Below are 27,802 nucleotides of genomic sequence, written 5' to 3' on the forward strand. Positions count from 1 at the left end.
CCGGTCCATTCCCCTCCCACCATGCTCCTTCTGTGGCTCCCGAATGACCACACGAGGGAGATGCGCAAGGGAAGTATGAGCTGGATGAGTTTGTGTAGGAGATTTCGCCAGCACAAGCCTCGCGTGTCTCCTCACCTCATCCGCAAGCGTTTTCGCCTGTGGAGTATGCCCGTGATGACTTGCATCCCGTTATCGGGGAGCAGGGCTCCATTACATTCGGCACTCACTCCAAGGATAAGGACGATATGTTGTTGGAAGGTGAGCCCTGGACACAGTCGTTGGATGAGCTTCTCTCCAAGGAGAGCGACTCCGTGTCCCGCCGGCCGGTGCCATTCTTCCCTGAGCAGCATGAAAAGCTCACGAAGATGTGGCATTCGTCATACTCGGCAGAACACTCATCTTGGGAGCTGCAGCCTTCACGACGCTGAACCACGCTGAGGAATGGGATATACTGTATGTTGATTCCCCGGTTGAAGAGTCAGTAGTGGCCCACCTATGCCCCTCCTCGATCCCGGCGTGGAAATCCAGGCCCCCTCACCCGTCCAGGCCCTGTAGGATGACATCCACTCTACTGGACAAGGCCTACCAGTCGGCGGGTCAGGCTGGCTTGGCTTTGCACACTATGGTGGTGCTGCAAGCCTACCAGGCTGTCCTGCTGAGAGGAGACACGAGTCCTTCACGTAGCTGCGCCGTGCCACTGACATGGCTCTCCGGGCTACCAAGATCACCGCCCAAGCCATTGGCAGGTCCATGGGTAGCCTGGTGTCTGCTGAGCGCCATCTCTGGCTTTTTCAGAGCTGCGTGAGAGGGACAAAGCCGTGCTGTTAGACGCCCCGGTGTCTCAACAGGGCCTGTTTGGTGACACCATTAGCACTTTCACCGAAAGGTTTTAGATGGCGCAGAAGCAGTCATAAGCCTATAAGCACCTTCTGCCGAGGGGTTCTGTAGTGCCTCCGACTCGTTCATGCTCCTCCTCGGGTCAACGTCCCCACAAATTCAACACGCCCACTGCACCACCGCGGAAAACGGAGACAAAGCCCCCAGTGATGTCCCACCGCCCCTGGCCCAAGCGCAAGATCGCAGTCTCGAGGAGCCCTCGTACCGGTGAGAGACCGTCCATCAAACCAGAGCAGCGTTCCTGATGTTACTGGCATGAAACAGGGGCCAGAGCCCATGGAAGTGTTTGTTCCGGATGCCAAGAGGACCCGGATCATCCAGGGTCCCCACAGAGCTTCAGTCGTTCTGGTTCCCGGATGGTTCCCGGGAGCGACAAGAAAATTTTGTTCATGTTTCCAATGTTGTTGGCTTTGTGTCAAGAGTGTGTCACAAACCAATAAAGAATACAAGCCCCGATGCGATTGCTTGGGGCACAAACATATTCACAATAAAGAGATCCTTTCCAATTCATGCATCAGCACAATGCACACATCACAACCGCTCCCCGAGGGTGAGTGGCGCGCAGCCAGACTTGGTTTGAATCGATCGGCCTGAAAGACATTTTCTTCACGTCCACATTGCCCCTCATAACAAGCCTTTCTTAAGATTCGCCATCGAGCAGACTGCTTACCAGTTCAAAGTCCTGCCATTCGGCTTATCTCTGGCTCCTCGCACATTCACAAAATGTGTCGATGCTGCACTCGCTCCGCTGAGGCTGAGCGGCATTCGCGTTATGAATTACTTTAATGACTGGTTGCTCTAAGCACAGTCAAAGGAACAAGCTTGCAAACACAGAGACCTGTTACTTATACATTTGGAGCATTTAGGACTGAAAGTCAGCTGGTCGAAGAGCATGTTAACGCCCAGCTGTTAGATTTCATTTCTGGGCATGAATCTCAACTCACTATCTATGATGGTGCTCCTGTCAGAAGAACGCGTTCATTCCATTCACCGGTGTTTGAACATTTTCAAGCTGGGAAAATGTTTCCGTTGAAACTTTTTCAATGAGTCCTGGGCCTCATGGCCTCTGCAACAGCAGTCACCCCGCTGGGACTACTGCAGATGAGACCACTTCAGTGCTGGCTCAGATTGAAGGTACCCCATCATTCATGTCGACACGGCCGCTTACATCTTTTGATGACGTGCCGCTGTCTAGCCATGGTAACCATTTGGAAAACTCCCACATTCTATCAAACGGGCGTGGCACTCGGTCAAGTGTCCAGACGCAAAGTGGTCATGACGGATGCGTCAAACACGGACTGGGGAGCCCTGTGCTTTTGGCACCTGGACAAATGCTCAAGCGACCTGGTACATAAATTGTCTGGAACTACTCTCTGTATTTTCTAGTTTCTAGTATCAATGACTTTCCGACCAGCCATCCAGGGGTTTCATGTTTTGATCTGAACCGACAACACGACGGTCGTGGCTTACATAAATTGCTAAGGGGGAGTTCGATCACGACTCAAACAATTCTGATGATATGGGATCAATTTGGGGAAGCTGAAATAGATCTATTTACATCACCAGAGACAACACACAACAGAGCTCTTGAATATTTGTGAGATTTAAAAAAGTTTCAGAGATTGACTACGCCTGCAGGGATAACCCCATATCTCAGCTATGATGCAGCATTCATTCCCTCATTTCAGGGAACCATGGCTACAGTCGTAACCTTATCGTTATGACCTACTTACAACACAGTAGCGCATTCCATCTACTGCATTTAACAAGTGTGCCTCAAAGGTTTATGTGTGCATGTGTACTTGAGACATGAGATAACTGTACATTAATATGATTTGAGTTCCCTATCAATTCAGTTTACTCGACATTGCAGTGAAACTCTTTGGGAAATTCCTTTTCCTTGACCTAGTTGAAGCCCTTATATCATAATTCCAATCTTAGGAATTTTATTCCTTCAAGACATCATCTCGTCTTGATCAGCCCTCTCTTCACCATCGACGGACACCTTCCAGCGGATGGGATTTCCCTGCAGATGCATCAGGACATACTTTGCCTGACTCTCGGTGCCTGCAGCGAAAGATTCACCCACCCCCTCTAGTGTTCCTGCGAAGAGTTTCTCTGCCTCGCTGCCGACATCGGGTTCTTCGCTTCAGCGAGACATCTACCCGCTTCCCGCAGCATCCTGGCAGGAGCTGTATCCTTTGATATATATATATATATATATATATATATATATATATATATATATATATATATATATATATATATATATACACACACACACTGGCAGCCAAAAGTTTGGAATAATGGAAAAAATGTTTTACTTTTATTCACCAAAGTGACATTCAACTGTATTTAATAACATTAATACATTAATTAATAACGTGAAAAATTACTAATACAGCTTGAAAAAAAATTTCAGAACTTCATAAACTACTTCAAAGAGTTCTCATCAAAAAATCCTCCACGTGCAGCAATGACAGCTTTGCAGATCCTCGGCATTCCAGCTGTCAGTTTGTCCAGATACTCAGGTGCCATTTCACCCCATGCTTCCTGTAGCACTTGCCATAGATGTGGCTGTCTTGTCGGGCACTTCTCACACACCTTACAGTCTAGCTGATCCCACAAAAGCTCAATGGGGTTAAGATCCATAACACTCTTTTCCAGTTATCTGTTGTCCAATGTCTGTGTTTCTTTGCCAACTCTAACCTTTACTTTTTGTTTTGCTGTTTCAAAAGTGGCTTTTTCTTTGCAATTCTTCCCATAAGGCCTGCACCCCTGAGTTTTCTCTTTACTGTTGTACATGAACCTGGTGTTGAGCGGGCAGAATTCAATGTAGCTGTCAGCTGAGGACATGTGAGGCATCTATTCTCAAACTAGAGACTCTGATGTACTTATCCTCTTGTTTAGTTGTACATCTGGCCTTCCACATCTCTTTCTGTCCTTGTTAGAGCCAGTTGTCCTTTGTCTTTGAAGACTGTAGTGTACACCTTTGTATGAAATCTTCAGTTTTTCAGCCTTCATTCCTTAAAACAATGATTGACTGATAAGTTTCTAGAGAAAGCTGTTTGTTTTTTGCCATTTTTGACCTAATATTGATCTCAAGACATGCCAGTCTATTGCATACTGTGGCAACTCAAAAAACAAACAAACACAAAGACAATGTTAAGCTTCATTTAACGAACCAAATAGCTTTCAACTGTGTTTGATATAATGGCAAGTGATTTTCTAGTACCAAATTAGCAATTTAGCATGATTACTCAAGAATAAGGTGTTAGAGCGATGGCTGCTAGAAATGGAGCCTGTCTAGATTTGATAAAAAATGACTTTTCAAATAGTGATGGTGCTGTTTTTTTACATCAGTAATGTCCTGACTATATTTTGTGATCAGCTGAATGCCACTTTGGTGAATTAAAGTACCAATTTCCTTCCGAAACAGCAAAATCTGTACATTATTCCAAACTTTTGGCCAACAGTATATATATATATATATATACATATATATATATGTATATTGTTGGGTAGAGAATTAAAGGACTGTATTTAAGAAGTCTATTGCTGAGTCTATTTTAATGTGGTAATCACTCCCGGGTGTCTGATAGAACACAGGCAATGGACTGAACTTGAGGTATTTAATAAAATGTTGCATTAGGCATGGGCATACAGTTTCCAGGGTTTATTGTATGAATGTTAGTGTGTGTGTGTGTGTGTGTGTGTGTGTGGTTCTGAAACAGAGATAATTTAGACTGGGACTTTGAAAGGGCAGACTTAAAGGAGTTTGGATGTAGCCAACTATGCCACTTTGGGACTCTCACCCAAGGACTCAACGCTAAGAGGAAAAACACTTACTCACAAGGACACAGGTTCGTTATACCCAGTGAAGATGGAAACAGTTTTGCACATTTAAAATTTGTTCCCTATCTGTCACTCACTCGAAGTTGTGTCGATGTAGTGACAATAGAGGTCACTCTTGGGAGCCCCAAACACCTCTGCTTTTTTGAAAAAAGGCCAATGAGAATTATCAAGTGGAATTTGCATGCCACTGCCCCGGACATACGGGTATTAAAGGAGCTGGTATGCAACCACTCATTCAGATTTTCTGTTTGGAGCCGAGCGGTTCTATTCATTGAAGCTGAATTCATCCGCGAAGTTCATTCACCTCATCTGCTGAATTCTACGGCGCATTTCAGCGGCTTCTCGCCCTCTGCATCCGTGGAGTGTAGAGAATGCCCCTGGGTGCTCTCCGCAGAGCGCCGCCACCTGGCGTGGGTGCCCGAATCTCCCGTCCAGGGCCTGTAGGTTTACGTCGACCCTGACGGCAAGAGCCTACGGTGCCGCTGGACAAGCCGCCTCCGCCCTGCACACCATGGCTCTCCTGCAAGTACACCAAGCCAAGGCGCTAAAAGAACTGCACGAGGGTAGTTCTGACCCGGGTTGATGCAGGAACTGCGCTTGGCGACCGACCTTGCTCTCCGGGCGACGAAGGTCACGGTGCAGTCTCTCGGGCAGGCGATGTCCACCCTGGTGGTCCAGGAGTGCCACCTTTGACTCAACTTGGTTGAGATGCGTGAGGCTGACAAGGCACGGTTCCTTGACGCCACCATCTCCCAGGTTGGCCTATTCGGCGACACCGTCAAGGACTTTGCCCAGCATTTCTCGGTGGTGAAGCAGCAGATGGAGGCCATACAGCACATCCTGCCCCGGTGCGGCTCAAGACCCCGCACCCCGTCTGCTTGTCGCCAAGGGCGTCCTCCTGCAACTACAACACCAGCTCCGCCGTAGCCCGCCCACGTGGCCTGGCCCCGGCGTGGAGCCCAGGGCAGGAAGCAGATGCCACCCATCTCACGGCCAGCCGCCAAGAACCCGAGGAAGGCTTCGAAGCGCCCCTGAGATGGGCGACCCAGGGGCAAGGAGACCCGCTTCTCCGGAGCTGGTGAGCAGACCACTCCATCCCCCGGTGGAGGGCTGGGAGGAGAATCTTTTGTTTCGTTTTCATTTAATTTCGCCGCATGTCCAAGAGGCTGCAGTACCTAAAATTTCAACAAAAGAGCGGTTTTCTTGTTCCCTGGGTCACATGTTTGGTGTGCACGGCCGTCTTCACGACCACCGTCCACCATCCCATCTTTGCAGGTATGGCACCCCAGCGGCGGTCCCCCCGCTCCTGTGCGCCCAGCTGTGGCACAAACATGCACACACGGGATTGGGTCCGGTGGACTACGGGGACGAGACTCCTCCTCCCCCTCCTCAGTCAATCTTATGGTGGGTGGCAGGAGCCAGGTAAGTGCTTCAATGTCCCTGGACTCAGCACGGCCACAGGGCTCAAATCCCCTCGACATGGCACCTCTAGCTCTGCCCTGCTGCGAGGCCCCATCCGCCAGTACGTCCAATGTGATCATTCCCTTGTTCTCCCTCGCCCGGAGTCTGGACGCGTGGCTCGCGCTTTCCAACCCGTCGTGGTGGCTGACCCGGACCATCCGACTCGGCTAGGCGATTCAGTTTGCCAGGCACCCGCCCAGGTTCAGCGCCGTCCGCTTCACCTCAGTGAAGGGTGAGAACGCCGCTACCTTGCGTGCGGAGATTGCTACCCTTCTGCGCAAGGGCGCAATAGAGCCTGTCCCTCCAGCCGAGATGAAGAAAGGGTTCTACAGCCCTTACTTTATTGTACCGAAGAAAGGAGGTGGGTTGCGACCAATCCTGGACCTGCGAGTACTGAACCGGGCTTTGCACAGACTCCCGTTCAAGATGATGATGCAAAAACGCATTCTAGCGAGCATCCGGCATCAAGATTGGTTCGCGGCGGTAGACCTGAAGGACGCGTACTTTCATGTCTCGGTCTTACCTCGACACAGACCCTTCCTGCGGTTTACCTTCAAAGGCCAGGCATACCAGTACAAGGTCCTCCCCTTCGGCCTGTCCCTGTCCCCTCGCGTCTTCACAAAGGACGCAGAGGCTGCCCTTGCCCCGCTAAGGGAAGTGGGCGTCCGCATCCTCAACTATCTCGACGACTGGCTAATCCTAGCTCACTCTTGAGAGTTGCTGTGCGCACACAGGGACCTCATGCTCTGGCACCTCAGCCGACTGGGGCTTTGGGTCAACTGGGAAAAGAGCAAGCTCTCCCTGGTTCAGAGCATCTCTTTTCTCAGCCTGGAGTTGGACTCAGTCTTGATGATAGCGTGCCTCACGAACGAGCATGCACAATCAGTGCTGAACTGTCTGAAGGCATTCAGATGGAGAGCAGCGGTTCCACTGAAATATTTTCAGAGGCTCCTGGGGCATATGGCATCCTCAGCGGTGGCCACACCGCTCGGGTTGATGCATATGAGACCGCTTCAGCACTGGCTTCAGACTTGAGTCCCGAGATGGGCATGGCCATCACGCCGATCTCTCGCCGCCTCTTCAGCCCTTGGACCGACCTTGCATTTCTACGGGCAGGGGTTCCCCTAGAGCAGGTCTCCAGGTGCGTCGTGGTTACAACAGACGCCTCCAAGACGGGCTGGGGCACCGTATGCAATGGGCACACAGCCGCTGGCTCCTGGACTGGCCCTCGGCTGCGTTGGCACATCAACTGCCTAGAGTTGTTGGCAGTACTGCTCGCCCTGTGGAGGTTTTGGCCATTGATCCAGGGCAAGCACGTGTTGGTCCAGATGGACAACACAGCATCGGTAGCATACATCAACCGCCAAGGCGGTCTATGCTCCCATTGCATGTTACAACTCCGTCTCCTCCTCTGGAGTCAGCAGCACCTCAAGTCGCTACGAGACACTCACATCCCGGGCGACCTCAACACCACAGCGGATGCGCTGGCATGTCAGGTTACCCTCAGGGGAGAGTGGAGACTCCACTCTCAGGTGGTCCAGCTGATTTGGAGTCGATTCGGTCGAGCACAGGTAGACCTGTTTGCTTCCCAGGAATCCTCCCACTGCCCGATTTGGTACACCCTGACCGAGGCACCCCTCGGTATCGATGCGCTGGCATACAGCTGGCCCCCTGGACTACGCAAATATGCATTTCCCCCAGTAAGCCTACTTGCACAGACCCTGCACAAGGTCAGGGAGGACGAGGAGCAGATCATCCTAGTAGCACCCTACTGGCCCACCCAGACGTGGTTCTCGGATCTCACGCTCCTCGCGACAGCCCCCTCCGGCAAATTCCCCTGAGGAAGGACCTTCTTTCTCAGGGACAGGGCACCATCTGGCACCCACGACCAGACCTCTGGAATCTCCACGTCGGGACGTGGAAGACCTAAGTGGCCTACCAGCCACGGTGCTATTTCGGCACATCACGATGCAGTAGATGGTAAGTATTTGGGGAAGCACGACTTGATCATCAGGTTCCTGAGAGGCTGGAGGTTGAATCCCTCCAGACCGCACCTCGTCCCCTCATGGGACCTCTCCATAGTCCTGTTAGTCCTCAACAGGGAGCTCCCTTTGAGCCCTTGGAGTCAGCTGAGCTTAAGGCACTCTCTTTGAAGACTGCCCTCCTGACTGCGCTCACTTCCATAAAAAGGGTAGGGGACCTGCAGGCGTTCTCTGTCAGCGAGTCATACCTGGTCCGGGTTACTTTAACGTGATCCTGAGACCCGACCGGGCTATGTGCCCATGGTTCCCACGACTCCTTTTAGGGATCAGGTGGTGAACCTGCAAGTGCTGCCCCAGGAGGAGGCAGACCCAGCCTAGACATTGCTGTGTCCGGTGCAAGCTTTACGCATCTATTTGGATAGCACGCAGAGCCTTAGAATCTCCGAGCATCTCTTTGTTTGCTTTGGTGGACAGCGGAAAGGAGGTGCTGTCTCCAAACAGAGGATCGCCCACTCGGTCATCGACGCCATCACGATGGCATATCAGGCTCAGGATGTGCCACCCCCTGCGGGGTTACGAGCCCACTCCACCAGGAGTGAGGTGGCCTCCTGGGCCCTGGCCAGTGGTGCCTCTTTGGCAGACATCTGCAGAGCAGTGGGCTGTCAACACCCAACACCCAACACCTTTGCGAGGTTCTATAATCTCCGGGTTGAGCCGGTCTCATCCCGTGTATTGGCAGGCACGAGGAGGTAAGTTCCGGGACAATTGGCCGGGTGTACTGCTTGCGCATAGCGCCTTTCCCCTCCCTTGAGGTGAAGACGTGCGCTCTTGACTCCCAGTCATGTTCACAGACTGTGATCCCTGGATGTCTTTCCTCCTTAGCCCTCTGGCAGCTAAGTTTGCGGAGAAACTCGCTGACTGGCCCAGTACGTGCACTAATGAGCCCCTGTACTGAGGTAGGTGCTCCACATGTGATGGTTCCCCGAAGGCGACCCCATGTGATATCATCCGCAAAATTGTTTCCCTGACGGCAAATTGCATCTTCCTTGGGCAGAGGCCCCTCTGCCCCCGGTTGCCATGCTCTGTAGAAACTCCTCCCCCTTCAGGTAGGACCTACCATGGGACCTCTCCACATGACATACTTCCGACAAGACTCGGTAAGACCATGTGATGTATTCCACTCAGCTTGAAGTACCACCTGTTTTCAGCAGGGGGCAGTAAGTGAAACTCCAGCTGGATAGGCAATGTGCAGCTGTACAGACAACAAATCACACGCAGGCTTGCTTGAATTTTTTGTGCGAGAGGCCACTTGCTCTGTGTTGTAATAGTTCTAAGTAAGCATTCTATTATTGTGAATTCTGTATGACAGGATACAATACCATGTAAAAATTCTGGAAGGACATTTTGACAAGTAAAATGACCATAATATTTCCATGTGGCAACAGAATTGTACTTCTACATATTAGATAATTAGCTACTTTTAGCAGTTTGCATACACTGTACATGTCAGCACTTAACTAACCTGAGAACAGCCAGAGAGGTCTAGATGGCTAAGTCTGTGGCAGCCCTTCCCTGTAGTCACATACTGCAGACCATTGTCAGAGAAGTCCATTCAGTATGCAATATTCAGAAACCGCATTGTCAAGCAGCAACTTCATGTTCAGACAAAATGTGTGTACAGTATGAAATATATGTTTGTAAGAAACATTAGAATCAGCGAATGCTTATTTTAAAATGGAATTAATACAAATGCAGGCTTTGTATACCTTGAAAGGACTCTCATAGTGCCATTGGTAATATGGATGTAGGCCAAATTAAGATGAATTATAGAGTGACATCCCTCCAAAATCACCATCATAATTTCATCCTGAGTGTTTGCAAACATAACATCATTAAAGGGACCGTTCACCCAAAAATTAAAATTCTCTCATCATTTACTCAACCTCATGCCATCCCAGATGTGTATGATATTCTTTATTTTGCTGAACAGAAACGAAGATTTTTAGAAGCATATTTCAGCTCTGTAGGTCCATACATTTCAAGTGAATGGTGGCCAGAAATTTGAAGGTCCAAAAAGCATCTAAAGGCAGCATAAAAGTAATCCACAAGACTCCAGTGGTTAAATCCATACCTTCAGAAACTATATAAAAGGTGTGGGTGAGAAACAGATCAATATTTAAATCTTTTTTTACTATAAATCTCCACTTTCACTTTCACATTCTTCTTCTTTTGTTTTTGGCGATTCACTTTCTTTGTTCATATTGCCACATACTGGGCAGGGTGGAAAATGTATAGAAAAAAGGACTTAAAACTCTATCTGTTTCTCACCCACACCTTTTATTTCACTTCTGAAGATATGGATTTAACCACTGGAGATTACTTTTATGCTGCCTTTATATTCTTTTTGTTGCTTCAAAGTTCTGGCCATCATTCACTTGCATTGTATGGATTTACAGAGCTGAGAAGTTCTTCTAAAAATCTTTGTTTGTGTTCAGCAGGAGAAAAAAAAAAAAAGTCACATCTGGGATGGCATGAGGGTGAGTACATGATGAGAGAAATTTCATTTTTGGGTCAACTATTCCTTTAAATTGATCATTAAAGGTACCAAAACTGATTTGTACTCCACTTACATTAACATTTGGACATTCACTGATATTGATTTCATGTAGATTTTTGCATTGACCTTTGAAAAAATATCCTTACAATCAATCAAAATTGCATTGTCTAAATTGCAAATGTAGGCCATTTGAATTCAGATTAAAGACAATTTACACTGCATCTAAAACGTATTGATAACATTGTAAATGTATGCAATTTTAAGTCTGATCAGAGAATATTTACTGATTCATCTCAAAGTTGACTCCTCCACCATGGTGCAGGTGCACAAGTTTATCAACATCACACAGACACGATGTGCCCGCAGTATTCTTGCCACAGTCTTATCTGTAATCCAGCAGCTCCCAGGTGAGAGACTGATCTGTGAAACACATCTTCAAGGTTATACTGGCTACACAGCAGAATTAAAGCTACCTTCAGAGTGTTTAAGAGAGCAGCACTGACCTCAGTCCTCAGTGAGCTGATCTGAGTGATCACTTTCCAAGAACAACACACCTGAGCACATTTCAGGAGGTCACCCACACCTAAACTTTGGACGATCTGTGCCAAAATCCTGCAGTTATCAATATTATCACTATCCACGTTTTTATTATAAAAAATGACTTGGCAAGCACCAATAATTAAGTTGTTGACAATGATCGAATGGTGATATCGGTGATACCTTAAGAGAGAGCTTGCTAGGCAGCAATGATATTCTGTCCTTGATATTCACCCTGTGGTATCTCTTAGTTCTAGTTTTCTTGCATATTTCTCTCTAGCCTCTATAAAGAACACATAAACATACACAGACACAACCTTAATGTTTAAAAAAATACCAGGTCTCACTTTTATTTTTGTTTTTTTGTTTTTATATTTTATGGAAGGTGTCTTTAACTACAATGTACTTTAACATTTGATACAATCTACTTATTGTGTCATTAGTGTTGTTGCATTGTACTTACATTTAAAGTACCTGCATTTAATTACATCTGTAGTTACACTGTTTAACTAAACCAAACCCTAAGAGAGCAAGTTGTCAAAGGTCCAACTGAATTCAGTAAAGCTTTTAATTATTCCTACTTTGAATTCAACACAATCCTAAATAGACCTTTTTCACAGACTGTGATGACGCGTTTCCGCCTTATTAAGCAGAGTAAATCTCGCAATTATTTTTTTATTATACATTTTTTAAATATTGAGTGTAAATTTATAACATTATGCTTATTGTTATATTACCCTGAAATTAGTTTTAAAAATCAAATTATCACAGCTGCGAGTGGTTTCGATTAAAGCTGCTGAGAGAGTGACAGTAAATTTGGCATCTTCTCCCATCTGACTGTCTTAATCCACCGCTCTCTATTTTTTTCCTCTTCTGGAAAGTCATTCAAATGTAATAGTGGATTTTTTTCTTTTAGTCTTGGAGCAAATAGGTAAGTGTAAATCTTTGATGTGATCTCCCATTCACTCCCATTCACTGTTGTCTAAATTTACCCTGCAAACTTTTACTTCCGTGTTCCAGAACCCGGAGTGTGAAAAAGGTCTATAGCTCTGAGTACCATTTTGCATCTGTTTGCGAATTCGAACCCACACAGTCCACTTGATGAAAGCCAATCTCATTCCTCTCTGTGTGTGATACAGCTCAGCCTCTTTCATTCTCTCTAGGAGCCTGGCAGCCATCATTTTCTTCTTCAGGATATAACTCTTCCCAGCTCTTTAAAATAAAAAAAGTCAGACATTGATGTAGCTGACATACAAGCCCAGTGTTTCAGTATCAAAAGCTAAAGACTGACATTTTGTGACTCGTCACAAGATATTACATCACATTATTTTGATACTCACGTGAAACACATTTTGGTCAGGTTTTTTATTTTTATTTATTTTTTTATAACAAGAGTATGCTTTCTCCAACAATGTGAGAGAGGGAAAACACATACATGAGAAATTAATGGATTCACTCAGAATGCAGAATATAAACAGAATGGTTTACCAGGCAGTCTTCTAGATGTCCAAAAATATCACACACAAGACTTCCTGCCAATAAGGAGACTTGTTTGTCTTTGTCAATGAATGTGTGCCTGTAAAAAGCAGAATGATTTTAAATTTTATAGCAGAGATATTATGTTTTATGCTATTGTTTTATGTTACTGACCCAGTCTGTATATAAGGTAAATGATAAGACATTCTGCAAGTGCTGTTTCAGAACCGCTAAATACTTGTATAAAGTGTATATTATGAGTATTATATGGATGTTATGTGTACCGTATCCTATGTATAGTGAGTATATTGTATATACTGTCACTATATGACTGCAATGTTGGTGGACTATGTTACACTTGTGTACAGTACTTGTGAAAGTAAGGTGATTTGATGTTTACGATATTAAAGGAACATTTATGGGATAATGTTAATTACCACAAAATATTATTTAGACTCGTCCCTTATTTTTTTAAAACACAAATTGCAAAAAATTGAGGTTACAGTGAGGCACTTACAATGGAAGTAAATGGGGCCATTTTTGGAAGGTTTAAAGGCAGAAATGTGAATCTTATAGTTTTATAAAAATACTTACATTCATTCTTCTGTTAAACCTTGTGTATTATTTGAGCTGTAAAGTTGTTTAAATCGTCCTTTTTTACGGTCAATTTAAGGTTTTAGGTTCACGAAGTAGTAAAATTGGATATAACTTTACACAGATATTGTTATTAAGTGATTTTATCCAACTGAAATCATGTTTACACGCATATTGTTTACGTCTTGTGGCTATTTTTTTGAAACAGTGAGGATTTTAACATTTACTGATTGGCCCCATTCACTTCCATTATAAGTGCCTCACTGTAAGCCAGAATTGTGTTATTATTATTATTATTTTAAAGGAGTGGTAAGTCGAAATACATTTTTGTGGTAATCAATATTATGCCACAAATGCTGTCAATTGAGCTTAACTTGTATTGCACCCAGAATATTCTTTAAAACTTCTGTTTAAAAATGGTTTTACATTAGAGAAAAATAATTTATATTATATAATTTATATTATGTCGAAAAGGATACCGAAACTCAAATACCAGTAAATCTCAAAATCTTGATTCTCAAGAATTGCTTGAATCTTCTCCTCTATAAATTTCAGAGTATCTTCAGGGCATGAGACACATAATACAGCAAGTAAAGCCTGGTTGGAAATCAGATAAATAAACAGAAAAATATATCTTCATAAAAATCACCCTAAATTAATAGCTTCTCAACTACTTATATTTTTATTAAAAGCCACTTTTATTAATTTCTGAAATGTCAATTTGTTAACATTATGCTGAAAACTGAATTCATCACAGTTTTGTAATATCATTTCCAGATGATAAATAACTATTTTAAATAATGTTCAATGCCACTGCTTCCAGATGTATTGTATGTTTTTATTTATTTATTTATTTGTATTATGTATATATAAATGACCTTGTAAATCTGAGGAAGTGAATGTTTAATAATGCAGTCTCTTAAAACTGGATCTGCATCTTGTAAAGAAGACATAACCGCGATGGTTTAATGATTTATAGCCCTTAAAATCTCTGACACACCTGTAGCTTCTGTCAATATTTACATTCATGTTGCTTAATAACATAGATATATGGTTGATCAGCAGAGATAATCCCAGGGGTACTGCAACGATATATTAATTTATATTCTAATTCATTAAATTAAAATTCGAATTGCAAATCTGTATCCTGTATTCTGAATAGCCTTCATTCAAATTCAGATTCTAATTCAAAATTCAGGAACTTAATTGGAATAGTTCACCCAAAAATGAAAATTCTCTCATCATTTACTCACCCTCATGTCATCCCGGATGTGTATGAATTTCTTTCTTCTGAAGAATACAAACGAAGATTATTAGGAGAATATTTCATCGCTGTAGGTCTATACAATGCAAGCGAATGGTGACCAGATATTTCAACCTCCAGAAATCATATAAAGGCAGCATAAAAGTTATTCATACAACTCCAATGGATAACTAAATGTCTTCAGAAGTGATATTATAGGTGTGGGTGAGAAACAGATCAATTCTGAAGTCCTTTTGTACTATGAATCTCCACTTTCACTTTCACTTTCACAGTCTGGACATTTTTGGGTGAACTATCCCTTTAAAACGCATTCTCAAATTTAGTTGGCACAACCCTCATGTACAAACAAAATGACCGGAATGTATTGCATTCACTTTTGAAGGTATTCTTGTATAAAAACTCAAGTGTTTGTCTTCAAGTAACAAGCTTCAACTCCATGAAAGATTTCGGTCGGCCACTGATGCAATAGGTAGCAACCGGTAGCATCATGATAATTAAACAGTCAATGACGAGTATGATCAGAGTCACAAAGCTTCGCTATTTCTCCTGTCGAAGAAGTACTATGTTTTAACTTTTATGCATGAAATCTGCGCATATCGCGGAATGGGAGATGACAATGTTATATCTCGGCTCGGCAGTTTGAAGGCTCTCTTGGGGATTGTAGCAGGCGCTGGAGCCTCGTATGGCATTTATAAACTAGTGTTTGGTCGTGTTGCAGATGGAGGAAACAGACAAAAGTCTAAAAGTGTAACTGTACAGCCTGGGAGTTTGATGGCCAAAGTGTCTGGATTTAAAATTGTCAGCAAGACTGATAATCTGGATGCATCTGCAGATACTGAATCGAGTAAGTGACTTTCACAGGGAGAACACACTAACTAGATAGCTTATCAAAGTAAATAATGGGGAAATATTGGATGTTTGGCTGTCTAACTGTATTCATCTTTGTAACATTTGTTAGTGTAATAACAAATAGTGTCATAATAACATTTAAATATTGCGTTAATTAAGTACAGACAGTTTGTCAACTTCATTTCTGTGTCCTAGGATTTTGATCAACACAGAAAAGGAATGGAAGTAGATGCCTCCTTTATGCAAAGCTTAATATGTTCAGTTGTCTTTTCCATAGGTGACGTTCACTCAAAATCTGCAGCCAGCTTGGAGCCTCGACATCTCACTATGCTTCTCTCCCTGCTGCAGAGCAGCCCCGGCCCTGAGGAGAGGAGGAAAGTTCTTGTTACGTTAGGAAATGCTGCTGCCTTCACAGTAAACCAGGTCCTCTTATCATTGTTTGGATCATAAAGAGATAATAATTTCAATCAGTCATTATGTTTTGCCTTGCAGACCAGTAGAAATGTCATATGCTGTCGATTCATTTTATTAACAATCATTTTACTCCTTTCCTCCTCATTAGAATCTTCTGCGAGAATTTGGAGGCCTTCACATTATAGCCAGCTTCCTTTCAGATCCTTTACCTGAGATAAGGGTGCAGACTCTAAATGCACTGAACAATTTAAGCATGAACATCTGTAATCAAGAGCAGCTGAAGGTAATGTTTCATTCATGTGAACTTGTGATGCTTGTTCTCCCTTGGGCATGGGCACTGGCACAATATGAAATGTGAAAGGGGCAAATGTTTGTTAGGTGCCCTATTGTTACAAATTTAATTCATATGATGTTGTTTAGGTGTATATCCCTTCAGTAATGCAGCTGATTGAGATGTCACCGGTGAACTCTGACCTTCAGCTGGCAGCACTGAGATTGCTTACTAACTTGTCTGTCACTGATAATCATCAGCATCTGATGAAGAGCTCCATCACCCTCCTCTTGTCACTACTCATAGTGAGCAATGAAGACCTACAGGTAATTTTGAAGTAACATTTTGTATGATGTTTGCAAATCTGTCTGAATCATGAGATGGAAGTTCCAAAATCAAAAGAAAAGCTTTTTCTTTTTTTTTTTTCAGGGTATTAAGATTTTTTTACAAAGTGACATTATTTTCATGAATTTTTACCCTTCAATTCTCATTACTGAAATGCAAAAAAGATGGTAATTTTTATATTCTCATTACTGCATGTTAAAAAATTATATATTATTTAAATTGTGAAGTGTTTATACATCATAGCAGTACTCTCTTGGGACTTCCTTTCAGTTTTGCTGATTTAAATTAAGAAAAAAATTAATAATTGGACAGCAGTATCTTTTTACTGTAAAATGACTGTTATGGTAATGAGAATCCTAATTGAAAACAATGGGAATAGTAAAAACTAAATGTTTAGATGTTACGGTAATGAATATTGGGGGCTTAAATGTGCATTAGTGTCCTGAAAATAATGTCACATTGCAAAAAATCTTAAATGTAGGATTTATTTTCTTTATGCAAAATATAATTTCATAATTATTTTGCATTGATTTGGAGGTAAATATGACCAGGACATTTTCATGCAAATCACCAAGATGTTTTAAAATTGTTTTCTTGCAGATCCAGGTCCTGAAGGTTCTAGTAAATCTTTCCTCTAATCCAGATTTGATGGATGATATTGTACAAGCCCAGGTGAGTAAACTCGTCTCTTTCAGAATTGTTTTTTCTTTTTTTCTCTGTTTTTATAATGTATAAATAGATACAGTTTACTATAAATAGTCCTAGTTTGTCTCATTGCCTGCTGTTGATGCCATACATCTATTTTTAACCCTTTAACTCTTTAAGCTCTGAGGGTGTTTTTAAAGATTTTCTGTTTCAGTGGTTTACCCAAAATAAAAGGCTTATAACTTGACAATAAACAAACAACAACAACAACAACAACAAAATACTAGGAGGGTCCAGTTTTGGTATCATTAAATACAACATTTCACATTTTTTAGTGACATAGAATATGATAAATTCTGAGACTCTCAGCCTAAGAAACTGCTGAAATTTTTTTTTTTTCTGATTTTAAATTATAGAGTGCTGTGAAAAAAATATTTGCCCCATCCTGATTTCTTCTGTTTTTGTGTATATCTCAAACTAAATTGTTTCAAAAATTCAAACAAAACCTAGCATAAAACAAAGGCAATCCAGGTAAACACAAAATACAGATTTTAAATGATGTTATTTATTGAAACAAAAAAGTTATCCAATAACAACTGGGCATGTGTGAAAAATAATTTGCCCTCTTAGTTACTAAATCCCCAAATCTATGAAACTGCATTCATAATGGGGTTCAGCTGGACTAGACACACCCAGGCCTGATTACTGCTAGCCCTGTTCAATCAAATCAACACCTAAATAGAACTTTTTCAGCAGCACGAAGTTGGTTAAAAGGTCTCACCCAGTAGCACACTATGCCAAGGTCGAAAGAAATGATGAGGAAAATGGTGATTGAAATACAGTACTGTGCAAAAGTCTTAGGCACATAAAATGTTTCACAGAAGCATTTGTCTTAAGATGGTTATTTATATCTTCATCTTTAGTGTGTCAATAGGAAATATAAATGTTAGACTCCCAAACATTACTTTTGCGAATAGAAAAGATTAGAATAGAAGAACAGGGAATTATAGTGAACGATCCTCTCTGCCTATATTTGGATGACTTCCATCTGGTTGCAGCCATCTGAATTCTAATATGATTGGTTTAGCACTCCATGATGCTGGACAACGTACTACATCATTTCCGATGAACCAATCTGATCCAGGAAAGTTAATGTGATTTTAGCTGTATAGCACATTATGTGTTGTGTGCACATTGTGTGGATTATCTTATGATCTATGCACCTGGCTATGTTGTGTGTGGGCTCTTTTTAAAGATAATCACCTCTTAGTAATGGTGTGTGATATTTTATGTTCTGTTTATTTTTCGTGAAGTTATAATCAAAAATGCTGCATATAAGTAACTTGTAAGGTGTCAAAGATTTATACTTAGCTATTATTACTCACTATATTTTTGTCTGTGAGTAAAACAAGTAGGCTGGTTGTATTCAACTCTCTGAGAGCTTTCCAAGGACATATGACACATAGCTATTTTTTGAGTTTGATGTATTTATCGAATACAATAATATGTGCAGTGCAAAATTATTAGTAAATTATCAAAACGGAACTTCTGATTTGTTTCTAAATTTCAAAGCACTTGTTCAGTTTTGGTCATGATGCCTAAATGCATTATAAAGTAAAGCTTCTAAGATTTAAAATGATACTTATTTTGTGTTGGTCATGATTGTAGTTAAAACTAAATTCTCAGCCAGTTACTTACCCTCATGCGTTCCAAATCCATATGCTATTATTGTTTCAGTGGAACATAAAAAATCATTTTTAAACAATCTTCAAACAGCTTTTTTCACTCATACACAACAGTTAATACTTGTGACCAAAAAAATGTTCACTTATTTGGCCTTCTTGGAGGGTGCCAGGGAGGAACAGTGGAGAGGGACAGTTTAAATATTGTGTATGTAATTAATTGATGTGTGGAAACCTTTTTTTTGGGGGGGGGGGGCAATTTTTTGTGTTTTTTTTTTTGTGTTTTTTTTTTATGTCTAAGTATTTTTTTGGACTGTGTGCTTGTATGTGTGTCTGTTATTATTCGGTGTCTGACCACTGGGATGTGTGTTGGGTGGGTGGGGGAAGGAGGGAGTGAGCGGGGTAAATTTTGTTAAAAATTGATTCTGTGTTTTCATATGCTGTTTATGTTGATTTGTGTGGAATCAATAAAAATTGTTAATGACAAAAAAAAAACCCAAAAAAACAAAAAATAAAATACTTTTAAGGCTTTTGAAACTATAAGAAGAAGAACAAAAATTATTGGCATCCTAATAAATGTGATCTTAATAAACTTTCCCTTTAAATCTGTGTTCACAGGCTCCAGCCTCTTTGATTTTGTTGTTTGACAGCTGCACAAGCACCACCGTTCTTCTCCACCTGTTATATTTTGTGGGCAACCTGCGGGCATGGAGGCCCTCTGCACAGGTGGCTGAAGCTCTGAGGAGACGACAGGACTCTCTATACTGTGTTCTACTAGACAGCTCCTCTCAGCTCCACCGCAAGCTGCCCCTGTTGCTCTACCACACAGATGAGGAGGTGACAACGCAAGTGGCCAGACTCCTCACATAACATTTAGGCTTCTCTTTGCCTTTACCTGCCAGGCACTGGATGTACCTTATAGATTATTCACCCTCTATACTTGTTCTATGTATAGAAGGTGACACAAGCTTGTTTTCCTACTAAAATGTTAGAACTCAGAGTTAAAAACCTAGCTTTAATTCCTTAGTGGAGCATGGTTTGATTTGTACTGAAAACAGGCAGCTCATGTAGATATTGCACCTGTACACTCTCAAAACGATGTGTTGAAAAATTGATTGGAAATGTGAATATGTTGTGGCCTGTATTTCAGCTTACTCCCTCAGGTGTTTTGAGCAATGTTTGTTGATATTTGTGAATCCCACAGACTCTCCCTGTCAGAGACCCTTTGAGAACATCTCCACTGCCAATTGTTTACTTGCCAATTGAATGAATATTACAAGCTCGCAGGTATTTTCTCTTGCCACACTAAGTGCTTTGGATATCCAAACTAGTAGTGGAAAGGACTTGCATGCTTTCAGAAATGTTTTGGATATGCCTTGAAAAAATAAGTATTTCTTCAGTGCTACATAATATAAGAGAAGTTTACCACTGAATGAGAAAACTTGTTCAGGTGACACTGTTATTAATGACCCAGGTAGCCTATTTGGTCACACTTTATATTAGGTGGCCTTAACAACTATGTACTAACATTAAATACATACAAGACTATGTATTCTGCTAAATGTCCACATTTGCTGCTACTGAGTTTGAGGTACGGGTTGGTTTAAGAGTAAGGGTAGGGTTAGGATTAGGAGTTAGAGTTAGGTTTTGGGGTAAGGGTTGGGTTAGGGGTAAAGTTAACAGTGTAACTACAAATGTAATTAAATGCAAGTTCTTTAAAGGTAATTACAATGCAACAACATGTATGTACATAATAAGTACATTGTATCAAATGGCTAAGTACATAGTAGTTAAGGCCACCTAATATAAAGTGGGTCCGCCTATTTTTATAGAATCTATGCATGTTAATGGAATTGATTGTACAGTGACTTTGTTTTGTGATGCTGAGATTGACATGGTCACTGACATTCATTTTGAATACATACTGTTTCACATTGTAAGCAAGTTCAAATTTAGTTTTTTTGTTCACAATGGAACTATCGCTTATACCATTGAAGTTCACTGTTGAGAACTGGCTGGGTGCATATGAGCGTCTGGATTTTTGAATTTATAACTTATTTTGGAATGCTTTCTGGCATCTATTTTAGATTTGTGGAAGTTAAAATGTTAAAATAAAAAATTTTAAAGTCTAGCCCTCACAGCTTTGTATTCATTCCCGTCGAAAATGTATTATATGGCACTACTCTGAATAATACAAACTGTAGGCCTACATCAATTTGTTTGTTATACAGAAATGCTCTTGAATCACAGCTGAACTACACTTCCCACAAGTCATTCGCGCGCTCTAAGTGCGTTTGAATCACATGAGGGTATTACTGAAAAGCTGTCATTCAAGACTGCGAGGAATAACAGAAGGGAATGTGCTGAAATGACAACGAATATAGAGACGCGAAGAAGGCAACTCTGCGGAGACTCAGAAAAACAAGGTAAACGGAACAAGAACAAAAGAACGACGCAATGCTTCTAAGCGCGCGCTGCTTTATGGAATTTGCTCATATTACAATGTATTATTCTACAGTATAGCTCCGGTGTCTACGCAGTTAGTCACCTTTCTTGTTACAATTAATTTGGGTTTTTGCCATATGCAACACAATATGATGTAATTTAAAAGTTTGCTTTTAATTCATTTGCTTTCAGTTGGTAGCCTACTCTGTTGTAAAATAGTTCTGAAACCCCCTGAGACCGCACCAGATCACACTTCTCCATTTACTGTACACTAATTCCTTTCGTTGGCCTTCATATCTTTGGCTATATCTGAATTAATGTGAAAACATCTGTTGATGACATTGAAAGTATTGTCAATAAATCATGTTTAAATTGCTTAATGACGGACAGGTGGCATCTCTGTCAGCTTTTGCAAGAATATTCCCAATTGGACGTGTTTGCATTCTACATAACGAATTTTTTTTTTAATTTTTTTTTTTTTACTGTGAGATAAGAACGTGGCAAAATCAATGTAACACATGGCATCTCGTAAAGAAAAGATCTATTCAATATGTAGTGACATTATAATAATCTGTACATAAGCATCATTCTAAAGGGATAGTTCACTCAAAAATGATAATTATCTCATCATTTACTCACCCTCATGACATCTCAGATGTGTATGACTTTCTTTCTTCTGCTGAACACAAACGAAGATTTTTAGAAATATATTTCAGCTCTGTAGGTCCTCACAATGCAAGTGAATGGTGGACAGAACTTTGAAGGTCCAAAAAGCATATAAAGGCAGCATAAAAGTAACACATACAACTCCAGTGGTTTAATCAAAGTCTTTCTAGCAAGTCAGTCCACTGTCGGCCATCGTTGGAACACTCTCGGGAGGCTATTTCCAGTCATGACAGTGTAGCTCCTATCTACTTGAATAGGGAAATCTCCAAAACGGTTGGTCAAGATTACGATCAAAGAACATATTTCAAATCAGCAGTAAACTCTGACACCACTGGTATCATAAATTGTGCATCTTTACCTCAGATTATGCTAAAAAACTAAATTTTCCTGGCTTGTATAGTTTATGCGCATGCGCATTCTCGAGTGGATTGACAAATGATGTCTGTATCTAAAAGGTGATTGGCTTGTAAGGTGGGACTTTCTTTCTACATCTGTTGACCGTTAGGCATTCCAATTTCTCCCATTAATTTTAATAGAATTGGGGCATCTCTGCTAAATAATCTCTGATTTAATCCCATGTCTTCAGGAAAAATATGATCAGCGTGGGTGAGAAACAGCTTAATATTCCATTTTTACTATAAATCACTACTTTCAAACAGCCCTCCTAAACACTCTTCTCTCCTAAGAGATATTCTTCTTGTGTTTTTGGCGATTAGTATTCAACGTGCATATCACCACCTACAGGGCAGGGAGGAGAATTTATTGTAAAAAAGGACTTAAATATTGATCTGTTTCTCACCCACACCTATCATATCGCTTCTGAAAACACTGTAGTGATTTGGATTACATTTATGCTGCCATTAAGTGTTTTATGGAGCTTCAAAGTTTTGGACACCATTCACTTACATTGTATGGACCTGCAGAGCTGAGATATTCTTCTAAAAATCTGTGTGTTTTGCAGAAGAAAGAAAGTCACACACATCTGGGATGGCATGAGGGTGAGTTAATGATGAGAGAATTTTCATTTTTGGGTGAACTATCTCTTTAAGATCAAGTTTGCATGAAGGTGTCCATAAGCTCTTCACACATTTTTCATGGTTGAATAAACGCATTTAAAATGGTTTTCATGTGTGATTTAAGCTTCTTTAAAAATAAATAAATAAATAAATAAAAAAATTTCCACAGATCCTTCAGAGGATCATGATGATTTTGGAGGTCACCTCCCGGGCTCATCCGGTGAAAGGGTTTGTGTTGCTCACATTCACACTGAAGCTGGTGATGGGCACTCTCCCTGTTTACAACAAACAAGCAGCACCTTCACACCTAAATGGCCACAGAGAAGTGAGTTTTTTTTTGTTTTTGTTTTTTTGGAAGTGTTTTGCTTGTCTCTTACTTTGATGAGTAATGGGCTATTGGTTTGTCTTTTTTCCCTTTGTTCCCAACCTGTTTTCAGCACGCAGCCTTGGTGATGAAATATTTCACGAGAACCCGTGCAAGACCACCATAAGTGCTGAAAATGAAGTAGAGGCCCAAAAACTCGCAAATAATTATAAGGTAAATGTACTACATATATTCTACATAGCCTATAACTTTGTTTTAATTTGCATTTTGTTGATTCTGATGTTGCCTCTTATCTCTCCTGTCCTGTTTACCTGTGTACATGTTTAGTTTGGATTCAGGAAATGGAAAAGCCATGTGACAGAGCGGCCGTTAGAGGTCAGATCAGACATTGTGAAGGAACTATACTCTGAGCTAAATGCTATTAAACCACACTCAGGTTAGACCAAGGTCATCATCTGAAAAAGTTAATAAATTTAAAAAAAATTGTTTAGTAAAGAAATTCATATATAGGCACAACTTATATTTGTCTGCGTAATTTCAAGCATTTAAACAAGCCTTGATATCAAAAGGTTTTTAGCATCACAAGAAACATAAATTCACTCCGATGTGCCCAAACTTTTTAAACTAACACTGTATATTGCAATCGAACAAACCAAATCCATTTAATAATGTTTTATATTTAATAATTAATCTACATAATGTTTATTATTCTTGATCGTGCAAAATAGGAAATCCCCATTGTCTTTAAAAAGGAATTTTCAATTTTGCAGAACTAATTTGTTTCTTCTTCACTGTAATGATATCCATCTCTCTCAATAAAGTGATTTGATTTTGATTTTTGATTTTCTTCTTGGGTTTCGGTAGGTTCTTTGTTCACTTGTGGCAATGTACTTTACGTTTTTCTGTTTGGCTGGTGGATTTCTCTGGTTTATGCTCTTGTTGGTGTCCTAATGTTCCTCACAGTCATTGGAATCCCCTATGGTAAGCAGTTGCCCAAGTAACATTAACAGAACATTTGAGTGCCATATTTCAAAGGATCACAGAGGTGCCATTTTCTTGTTTCAGGGAAACTCTGCTGGCATTTGTCCTGCTATTTTCTGTGGCCATTTGGGAAATCAATCGAAAAGGTTATATTTCTCTTTTCATAACAAAATTCAATGTGTTATGCTTGGTCACACTGTGTTATCATCATAAATGCAAATGTGTTTTCATCAGTCATGTGGTGGCTCTTCACACGCAATGTCTCTTTTTACTGTTGTTCATTTCTCTGTTTACAAAGAAATTAAAATCAGGCTAAACTGCTTTCATAACAGGACTAGCTATGGGTGCTTTGTAATTTGGCTTTAGAAGTTTGAGAAGTATATTGAACAAAATATTGCTGTTTTCAGGCTAATATCTCATTGCCAACATACAGTGTGAAGATCTTTAAAGGTGATATCTCTCTAAAGGCAGAAGAGGATGGAAAGCCTTCCTCTCCTCTCTTACTGCCCACACCTGTGGAGGAGACGATAGAAGAGCCCACAGGAAGTCCACAGGATGACCGCTTCTGGGTGAGATGTATATAGTTCAGTGACGTGATGGTCATTTTTTGGTCCAGATCTATGAATTTATTCATAAAACATTGAAAATGCAATTCATACAAAACAATTACTTAAATATACCTCTACTACACTGAAAAAAATATATTTTGTGGTAAAGTAAATATAGCAGAAAAAAATTAAAAGATTAAGTTCTTTCTACACTGAATAAGTTAGTTTATATGTGAACTTGAAAATATTAAGTCAATTCTACATTTGTACTCAATTCAAACATGTAAAAATGTATGCTCTAACTCATAAGTAAATATTATTTATGATTGTTTGTTATCTTTACAATGCATCATCATGTATCAATCCTAAAGGAGAAAACTTTGTCATGTTTATTTACTAATTTGAGTAAGTTTCACAGGTAAATAAAATAAGTAACTTTTACTTAACTTTTCAAAGCTGTTTTTCCCAGCATGCACCGAGCTTCAATAATTAATGAGCTTGCATAGTTTCACTGTATGCAAGCTGATTTACACCCATTTTATTGTTGATTTTGTTGTTATGATTGGTAAATTCTTGTTTTGTGAAGTCTAAAGTTGTTCATGATGAAAAACATCGAAAATACATGTTGATTGTTATTGTCATCGTGTTTTATGCACCAAGTGTTAAGGTCTGTGTGTGCAGCCCTGTATCTTGTTTCTATCACCATTAAAGCATGGTGATGTTGTCTAGTAGACTAGTATGCGTTAAGGCCCATTTTTACTTCGTTTTTGCTTGTCGAGATCGCCTCGCGCCCGGTCGACCGAGTTGCCTTTGTGAGTAAACTTTTCTGACCGCGAACGAATAGGAACACGTTCGACGCATGCGCACAACAACTACTTTGTGACACTCTTTTAGTACAGTCAATGGTCAGTGCATGTGCAGACGACGCACACAGACGAGGACCGCATGCACGAGTCAAGAAAATCTAGGTGGTGCGTGCGCAGGGGTTCAGGAATTGGCTGGTTAGCAGGTCCCTGTTAGCACCTGCTGGTAACTACACCATCCGATGGCAAAAAGCATGTGTAACAGTATAAGGATGGGCAAGGAGGAGGCGGGAACCGGCTGAACAGTCAACGTAAAATTAAATGATCTTAAAACATCATAAAACATAAGGAAACAGACACACATGCAACGCGGCCGTGTGCGTCTCTCTCTCTCAATCTGGCGCCTCCGGCTCCCCTTTATCTCACTCTCCCTTAGATCAGTTGATTCAGTGCCAGCTGTGCACCATCATGGCCCGGCCATGCCCTCCTCCTCGTCACACTCTTCCCCTGCCCGATTCAAAATAAAAAAATAAAAATATTTGAATAAGATTTGAAATACCTTTTTCCATCATATCAAGTCAGGTAATGTGACCAACATCCTGGTAGAACCCCTTTAGACTCTTATGACCAGTGGTGTAGTAGTGTTTGAAGAGGTGGGCATTCTGTGAATTTATGAAAGACCCAATAAATACATAATACATAATAATAATAATAAATTGTTAAGCATTGTAGCTAATATGAGTGTAGTAATGTTCACGTTAACATGTTATCTTGTATTAACATATATAGCCTACATAAAAATTAATGGTTGTTTGTTTTATTTGTGTACTATTATGTGCTTTTTTGTGTATAGTGAAATTGTTTGCCTATTTATAAATATAAATTGAAATGATTTGATATCATGCAAAAAAGGCACCACAAACAGCAGTAAAAGGCAAAAAAGAGCATCAAAAACTAGCAGGGGTGCAAAAACATGCAGTATTTTCAAGTTTAATTACATAAGTTACATTGAAATATATTTATGTATATATATATATATATATATATATATATATATATATATATATATATATATATATATATATATATATATTTACATTTGGCAGGGAAATAAATTTACAGTGCAAATTATGGTTACCCCAGAGATGCTAGTGCATTAGATGCTGGAAATGTCCCACCCCTTACTGAAACAGAAAATATTATTGGTTAGCAAATATCCAATCACGTCTGAAATGAACATTCTGATTGGTGGATCAGCTTAGTCAAATTTTCTGTCTTGCCAGTGCCATCAGTTGCGCTCCCGCAGCTCCGTGCACGTTTCGAGAGAATCACTGTACACTTAAAAAATTATATATATATATATATATATATATATATATATATATATATATATATACTGTATATACAGTTGAAGTCAGAAGTTTACATACACTTAGGTTGAAGTCATTAAAACTCATTTTTTAACCACTCCACAGATTTAATATTAGCAAACTATAGTTCTGGCAAGTCGTTTAGGACATCTACTTTGTGCATGACACGAGTAATTTTTCCAACAATTGTTTACAGACAAATTGTTTAACTTTTAATTGACTATATCACAATTCCAGTGGGTCAGAAGTTTACATACACTAAGTTAACTGTGTCTTTAAGCAGCTTGGAAAATTCCAGAAAATGATGTCAATCCTTTGGACAATTAGCCAATTAGCTTCTGATGGGAGGTTTACTGAATTGGAGGTGTACCTGTGGATGTATTTTAAGGCCTACCTTCAAACTCAGTGCCTCTTTGCTTGACATCATGGGAAAATCAAAAGAAATCAGCCAAGACCTCAGGTTCATCCTTGGGAGCAATTTCCAAACACCTGAAGGTACCACGTTCATCTGTACAAACAATAGTATGCAAGTATAAACACCATGGGACCACGCAGCCATCATACTGCTCAGGAAGGAGATGCATTCTGTACCCTAGAGATGAACATAGTTTGGTGCGAAAAGTGCAAATTAATCCCAGAACAACAGCAAAGGACCTTGTGAAGATGCTGGAGGAAACAGAAAGTATGTATATCCACCTGAATGGCTGCTCAGCAAGGAAGAAGCCAATGCTCGAAAACCACCATAAAAAAGCCAGACTACAGTTTGCAAGTGCACATGGGGACATAGATCTTACTTTTTGGAGAAATGTTCTCTGGTCT

General features: G+C 40.8%; 3 protein-coding genes and 1 pseudogene across 12 annotated transcripts in view; 2 read left to right on the forward strand and 2 right to left on the reverse strand.

Annotated features, from left to right (window-relative positions):
• Positions 1-2,851: 2,851 nt before the first annotated feature.
• On the reverse strand, positions 2,852-14,312 carry LOC127435697 (dynein regulatory complex subunit 6-like; annotated as a pseudogene).
• A 450-nt stretch (positions 14,313-14,762) lies between these two features.
• On the forward strand, positions 14,763-20,921 carry LOC127435653 (armadillo repeat-containing protein 10-like). The gene is made up of 6 exons (XM_051689281.1): positions 14,763-15,467; positions 15,750-15,895; positions 16,035-16,169; positions 16,307-16,483; positions 17,103-17,174; positions 19,448-20,921. The coding sequence occupies exons 1-6, from the start codon at positions 15,200-15,202 to the stop codon at positions 19,697-19,699; spliced, it is 1,050 nt and encodes a 349-aa protein (XP_051545241.1). The 5' UTR covers positions 14,763-15,199; the 3' UTR covers positions 19,700-20,921.
• Positions 20,922-21,123: 202 nt separating this feature from the next.
• Positions 21,124-27,802, forward strand: part of LOC127435646 (uncharacterized) — a 32,083-nt gene continuing 25,404 nt past the window's right edge. For 9 of the 10 annotated variants that reach the window (XR_007896272.1, XM_051689262.1, XM_051689261.1 and 6 more), the window contains exons 1-7: positions 21,124-21,255; positions 23,126-23,281; positions 23,394-23,494; positions 23,609-23,717; positions 24,146-24,262; positions 24,347-24,408; positions 24,670-24,831. Coding sequence is in view for 9 of the 10 variants with exons in the window: in XM_051689262.1 (XP_051545222.1) it covers positions 21,198-21,255; positions 23,126-23,281; positions 23,394-23,494; positions 23,609-23,717; positions 24,146-24,262; positions 24,347-24,408; positions 24,670-24,831 (765 nt within the window). In the remaining variant the exon portion in view is untranslated. The remainder of the gene's footprint in view (positions 21,256-23,125; positions 23,282-23,393; positions 23,495-23,608; positions 23,718-24,145; positions 24,263-24,346; positions 24,409-24,669; positions 24,832-27,802) is intronic. The other variant, XM_051689265.1, reaches the window with a different exon arrangement.
• LOC127435654 (pinopsin-like) overlaps positions 26,251-27,802 on the reverse strand; it is a 29,929-nt gene continuing 28,377 nt past the window's right edge. The window contains exon 5 of the mRNA XM_051689284.1: positions 26,251-26,275. The gene's annotated coding sequence lies outside the window, so the exon portion shown is untranslated. The remainder of the gene's footprint in view (positions 26,276-27,802) is intronic.

Source organism: Myxocyprinus asiaticus, chromosome 46, assembly GCF_019703515.2.
Source record: "Myxocyprinus asiaticus isolate MX2 ecotype Aquarium Trade chromosome 46, UBuf_Myxa_2, whole genome shotgun sequence".
Taxonomy (NCBI): Eukaryota; Metazoa; Chordata; class Actinopteri; order Cypriniformes; family Catostomidae; genus Myxocyprinus; species Myxocyprinus asiaticus.